Source organism: Gorilla gorilla, chromosome 16, assembly GCF_029281585.2.
Source record: "Gorilla gorilla gorilla isolate KB3781 chromosome 16, NHGRI_mGorGor1-v2.1_pri, whole genome shotgun sequence".
Classification (NCBI taxonomy): Eukaryota; Metazoa; Chordata; class Mammalia; order Primates; family Hominidae; genus Gorilla; species Gorilla gorilla.
This window is the reverse complement of record NC_073240.2, coordinates 103,030,925-103,037,217: the sequence shown is the minus strand read 5'-3', so window position 1 is coordinate 103,037,217 and position 6,293 is coordinate 103,030,925. Positions and strand designations below refer to the sequence as shown.

The window sequence follows — 6,293 nt, the reverse complement described above, 5'->3', positions numbered from 1 at the left end:
ATGATACTGATGTTAAAAGAATATTGGCAGAGAAACAGCCCTGGTGTTCCAGCAGGAGCAGAAAGGAACAGGAAAACAAATGGCAGTGGCCCTGAGACAGCCACCTCTGGTGGCGGCCACTCACCTGGGGATGTGAGTCTTCGCTGGCCAGGCTCCTGGGGACAGGGGACCCAAGGGGCAGTAGAGGGTAATTGTTAGGATTGTGGATGGACTGTTAGGTACTGGTTAAGAATTCTGGGTTTGAATCCTGCCTCTCCATCTGCTAGGGCAAGTTGCTTGAGCTCTTTGGGCCTCTCTTTTCACATCTGTATAATAGAGGTGGTATTGTTTGACTTCCTTTTGTGAAGTTTAAATGAGATTTGTTATTGTTGTTTTTATGTTAATCCCTAGTACATGGCCTGCTGTAAACACTCAGGACACCCAGGATATGGTCATTGCTGTTTGATTTTCCTCATCCCCAGTCTCAAGGGGAAGCCAGGACAATGAGAACAGCCACTTGCCATCAGGAGTCACTGAAAGGACCCCAGGGTGGGATGGTGGGGAGATAAGAACCATGAGAGAAGTTGGCACAAAGGAGTTTTGGGAGAAAAGGTCCAAGATAGGCAGAAAAGAAAATGTTGCCAGTTGATGGGGAAGAAAGGAAGTCAGAGGGCTTAGACACTAAGGGGGAAAGAACATCTCCACGTGCACTCTCATCTCTTGTAGTCAGCACCAGGTGTCCATGGGGAGGGCCCTACATCATCTGCTACCCTGAAGGATCTGGAGGTAAGAGGCTCTGGGCGGAGGTGCAGTGACCCTGCAGGCCAGCCCTCCAACCTCCTCCCACAGCGGGGACTAGGTGTCCCTCTGCCTCCTGAGACAGTCCACACATACCTCAGCCCTAATGATTGTTCTACCTCTTCCCCTACTCCACTCCTCCTGCACCTCCTCCTCGCTGCATGTGCCTCAGAGCCCATGCCAAGAACCAGCAGTAGTCCCAGACTCCAGGTCTGTAAAAATCAGTCAACTGAAGAACACCATCAAATCTTTGGTAAGAGTCCAGTGCGGTCCCCCGATTCCACGCTGTCAATCCTGGGCTCGTTTCCCCTTGGGGCCCTGAAGAAAGGGGCTGGGGGCCCTGAAGAAAGGGGCTGGGGGCCCCTGGTGCCAAGGGCAAATAGAGAGCTGGGGCATCCAGGCCTCACCTGGAGGGACCCCAGAACATGCAGCATGGCTCTTCTTTTGCTGCCCTCTTTGCCGACTCTCTCCTATCCAGACATCCCTGCTCGAGTCCTTGCTACACACGCCCTGGGGTTGTTGCCTCTCGGGGAAGTGCTAGCCTGACTGGTTGTCAGGGGCCCCGTATTTCTGCCATGACTCAGTCTCTAATTTGCTCTTTGATTCTGGACAAGCCACCTCTCCTTTTTGGGCTTGTGTTTTGAGAGGAGGTAGTGAGTATCAAAGGTCTCTGTCAGCTCTGAGAGTCCGAGATTTAAAGGCCCCCTAGAATGGAAACCTCAGGGCCAAGGGCTCCTGTCAGTCCTTTTCCACCCTATATCTGCTGTGAAGAACCATACCTGGCCCGTACGGGCTCAGTAAATATTTATCGAATGAATGCACTTTTCTAAATCACAAGCTGGCAGAAGGAGGGGACTTTCTCAAACTCCATCTCTAGAGGTTTATGTTACTCTCCTCTCAAGAGATTCCAGATTCCGACTTTGAGTTTTGTGGCTGTGGGCAAAAGCCAACAAAGACCCAAATCCTCTGTCCTTGGGAGCTTGAAGAGAGTTTACCAGTTCGTGTTCCCATTGGGTCTGAGAACGTTGCCTTTAAAATCCATTCCTGGTCCCTGCCTACCACTTCCTGGTCTGGAGAATAGAGCTGAGGGGGCCACCCTCCATCACCTTAATTTGACTCTCCCCACAGGAGCAACAGAAGAAACAAGTGGAACATCAGCTGGAAGAAGTAACGTGATTTCTGTGTTTGCTCATGACATGACTGCTGGGTTTGGGGGGCACTCAGATGTAGAGGCCCCAGTCTCATCTTGTCCACTCCCAGCCTGGGAAAGAAGGCTCACCCCTCAGATTCCACCCCATCCCTACAGGGTCCCTGATAACCTGGTCCCACGGATAGGCCTGTCCTGGGGCATTGGTGGCATTCTGGGGGCACATCTCTTGCTGTGCCATCTCTGCCTCCCCCTGGTAAGAGCTCTGTCTTCCTCTTTCTATAGGAAAAGAAAGTAAACAATGAGAAACAGAAAGCCGAAAGGGAGCTAGAGGTGAGTGGAGGGTGTGCAGTTCCCTCCTGTCCTCCGGAGAATGTTTCTTTCCTTCTCTTTCAGCACTTGCTTGGCTTTTCTCCCAAAGGTTCAAATCGAGATTGAACACACAGAAAGGGAAACTAAATATGGACCTATATCATATGAAATGTTCTCTCAAGTATTTTGAAGGTAGGAATCTGGGCACCCTGTCACCTTTCCGCCTGGCACTTTGACATGTCTTTAGGGAGAGTCCTTTGGGTCCCATCTCAACTATCTCATTACAGATGAGTCCAAGGGTCTGGCCATTCGCCCGCAACATTCATTGCAGCGTATAGCAGAGTTAGAGCGGGCTCTCTCTGCTGTCCCCACCACACAGGAGAAGAAGGACAGTGTGAGTTCAGCCACTTGCCCCATCCCCTGGCAGCTTGGCTTCCTAGATGGAAGAGTGAGCCTAAAGTTCCCTTCTGCAGGATGGAGTGTCCTGCCCAGAATGCAGCATGGCCATTTCCCGCTGCTTTTGTGTATGGTTGTTAGAGCAGCCTGGGGCTGAGTCAGCTGCTGTGGGTGAGTTGGGGGCCACTGTGGGGAGCGAGCACTGGACGCAGAGCTTGGAGGCCAAGTGCCCGCCCTGCCCTTACCTGGCTGTAGTGTTGGCCAAGTCCTACGTAGGGTATTAGGTACTTCTACTGTGAAGGTACAGAAGAGTACCTTTAATATGTTACCATTTCTGTAGAGAGAGGAAACGTGTGTGTGTGTGTGTGTGCACGTACTATGATAATATACATAAAACATGTGTGCAAGGGTTCATAAAAAACTCAGGAGAGGGCAACAGGGTGGCTGGGAGATACTTCCCTTCTGTACCTTCTGAGTTTTGGACTATGCGAATGTATCATCCATTCAAAAAGTGAACAAAAGATTAATTTTCCCCTTCCAATCTGTGCCCCCACCCCCAGCAAGAAAAATGGGCTTAGAGAATCTCATAGACATGGGTGTTCAAATCCCAGCTCTGCCTAAGTGATCTTAGGCAAGCACTTAACCTCGAATACTCCATGTGTTTTCATCTACACAATAGAGGTAATCATAGTAACTGTCTTCTATGGTGGTTGCAAGGATTAAATGGGATTGCTAGCATGGTACCTGGTGAAGCACTCCATAAAGGTTCAAACGGTGGTAGCAATAGCAGTAATTACAAAGCAATATTATCTGATCTCTCTGGGCCTCTGTTAGCCAGCTGTAAATTCGATCTCTTTCCCTGTCCCTTCCAACTTGACTGAGTTCTTTTAAAAAACCATACCACGAGCTTGGAAAGGCCTTGATCTTTACTGACAAATTTGTATATTGAGCCTAGCCCAGCCCTTTTAAGGGGCACTGTGTGGAATGGCCTGGGCTCTCCAGATCAAAACTTCTCACTCTTCACCTTCAGACCTTGAGCTGCAGTAAAGCAGTTATCGAGTGGCAGTTAGAGTGGTCCATACAGGAGCAGGCACTGCTGAATACACACACGACATGGGTGAGGTTTTGCAGTGGGAGGGATGTGGAAGGAAGATGACCCAGGTGGCCAGGAGCAGCTGAGGACCAGTGACAGCCCTTCCTAACTTCTGTGCCCATTCTTGCAGTTGAAGGAGTTGCTTAAACAAATCCGGCTAGAGAGAGATGAATGTGCTCAAAATATAAAAGAAGAGAGGGCCCAGTGGCAGCAGAGGATGAGGAAAATGTCGCAGGAGGTGAGATCTAACCCTTCAACACCCCACCTTAGATAAGTCACTGGATCTTTCTGGGCATCTGTAAAATGGGAATAGTACAGCCAGAGGTGGTCCTGGGTCTGGGCTTTGTGGAGGTGGGGGCAGAGAGGGAGATGGCAGCCTGTCCAGCCACCAGCCCCTCTCTCCAGGGCTCTTTCCCCCTGTGGTTTGGGCAGGTTCACACATTGAAGAAGGAGAAGTATGAAACATGTCGGGGAGAGAAGCTGGAGAAGAGCTTGTCCAAACTCAAAAACCAGATGGGTAAGATGGGGCTGGCATGACCTGGGAGCAGGACTGGCATCAGAGGGCTGTGGGAGTGGCTTAGAATGCCCCAGGGAGGTGGGTCGATGGAAGGGCTTTGAGGCAGAAGGAAAGAGGTCTGTGCCCGAGACAGCAAGTCTTGTCATCTCCATGATCCTCAGTGTCCCCATCAGCAAAGAGGGCCCGTTGTCAGCCACCCACAGTGCTCTCTATCTGAAAGTGGCTTGGAAGATTGGCTACCATCTGGGTGCGAGGAATCAGTAGCAGTGAGGCCAAGTTCGGGGAGCCTGAGAGGAGCTGTGCACCAAGAGGAGGGTTTTTCTTTTGTTTGTTTGTTTGTTTGTTTGTTTGGTTTGTTTGTTTGTTTGAGAATCCAGAGGCCTTTATTGTCTGCTTCCTTTCTCAGCTGAACCCCTGCCCCCGGAGCCTCCAGCAGTGCCCTCTGAGGTGGAGCTGCAGCACCTGAGGAAGGAGGTTGAGAGAGTGGCAGCAGAACTCCAAGCCCAGGTGGACAACAATAAGCGCATGAGTGTCCTGATATTGGGGCAAAAGGAGAGGCTTCGGGAGCAGGACGCGATGCTTCAGCAGCTGGCCGAGCCACAGAGTAGCTTCGAGGAGCTGGTGCGTTGCCCCACCTAGGGAGCCTGCCCTCCTCCCTAGCCCTCCAGGCCTTTGTTTCTCCACCTGTAAAATGGGGCAGTGTAGCCCTCAAGTGAAACGTTACTTCTAAAGGCACCTGTGAGCCAGAGCCATGCTCTGGTGGCTGTGGGAGACGGGATGATTTTTCTAACCTGCCTCCACCCTTCCTGGTGCCATGGGAGGCAGACACCAAGTTCTGGGGTCTCCAGCTGCAATGGGTGGCTGCTGATTGCGTCTCTCTGTCCAGAACAAGAACAAAAGTGCACTGCAGTTGGAGCAGCAAGTAGAGGAGCTGCAGGAGAAGCTTGGTGAGGTGAAGGAGACAGTAACCTCTGCCCCCTCCAAGAAGGGCTGGGAGGCGGGCACCAGCCTGTTGGGAGGGGAGGTGCCAGGCCAGAGGCAGCACTAGCCTGTGGGCAGGTGACCTCAGCACCCTCCAGGGCAGTCCTGTGACTATTTCTTGCGTCCTGCCTTCTGACTTTTAGAGGTGGGTAGCCCTGGGCTCCTCCCAGGTCTGGACATCATCACCTCAGCTAGCGGCATGGAGGCCCCAGTCATAGGGGAAGAGACAGTGGTATAACAGGCTCCTTATGCCAGGTGCAGTGGCTCAAGCCTATAATCCCAGCACTTTGGGAGGCTAAGGCAGGAGAATTACTTGAGGTTGGGAGTTTGAGATCAGCCTGGCCAACATGGTACAACCTCATCTTTACTAAAATTACCAAAAAAAAAAAATTAGCTGGGCATGATGGCACATGCCTGTAATCCCACCTACTCAGGAGGCTGAGGCATGAGAATCACTTGAGGCCAGGAGGTGGAGATTGCAGTGAGCTGAGATTGCACCACTGCACTCCAGCCTGGGCCACAGAGTGACACTCTGTCTCCAAACAAAACAAAAAGGCTTCTTAGGTTAAAACTGGATTCCAGCCTCGGTTCCACTGGTCACCATTCAAGTACTTTGCATCTCTAAGTCTCTGTTCGTTTAACTTCAGAAGGAAGTTAACATTTTCCTTACAGACGTGCTGAGGATTAACTGAGATAATACTTGGAAAGCATTAGGCATGTAGCACACTTAGCAGATGGTGGTTGGCTCCCAGTGCTTTTCCACCAGTCTGTGGCCTACAGTTTAAATGGTGAGAAGAGGATATGAGATTTGAGGCTGGGGAAGGAGGCATGGGGTTCTAGGAAAAGGAGGCAGTCACTTAGGCCTGGAGCAAGGGGCCAGGGGCCTGGACAGGCGACAGAGCCCCACAATGCCCTCACTACCCTATTAATGGGCCCAGAATCTGGAAGCCAGCAACCACAAGCCCTCACACCCAGGGTCTTCCTGCAGGTGGAGCTGAAGAGCCAAGAGGCTCAGAGTCTGCAGCAGCACCCAGACTATTACCTGGGTCACCTGCAGCAGTATGTGGCCA

At 51.5% G+C, this 6,293-nt stretch overlaps 1 protein-coding gene and 1 pseudogene across 1 annotated transcript; one reads left to right on the top strand and one right to left on the bottom strand.

Moving 5' to 3' along the window:
* Positions 1-1,318, top strand: LOC101140620 (golgin subfamily A member 8S-like). The gene is made up of 4 exons (XM_063698747.1): positions 1-132; positions 706-765; positions 950-1,030; positions 1,256-1,318. Exons 1-4 carry the CDS (start codon positions 1-3, stop codon positions 1,316-1,318), a joined length of 336 nt encoding a protein of 111 aa, XP_063554817.1.
* Positions 1,319-2,509: 1,191 nt separating this feature from the next.
* Positions 2,510-3,747, bottom strand: LOC129526905 (uncharacterized; annotated as a pseudogene).
* Between the last annotated feature and the right edge of the window lie 2,546 nt (positions 3,748-6,293).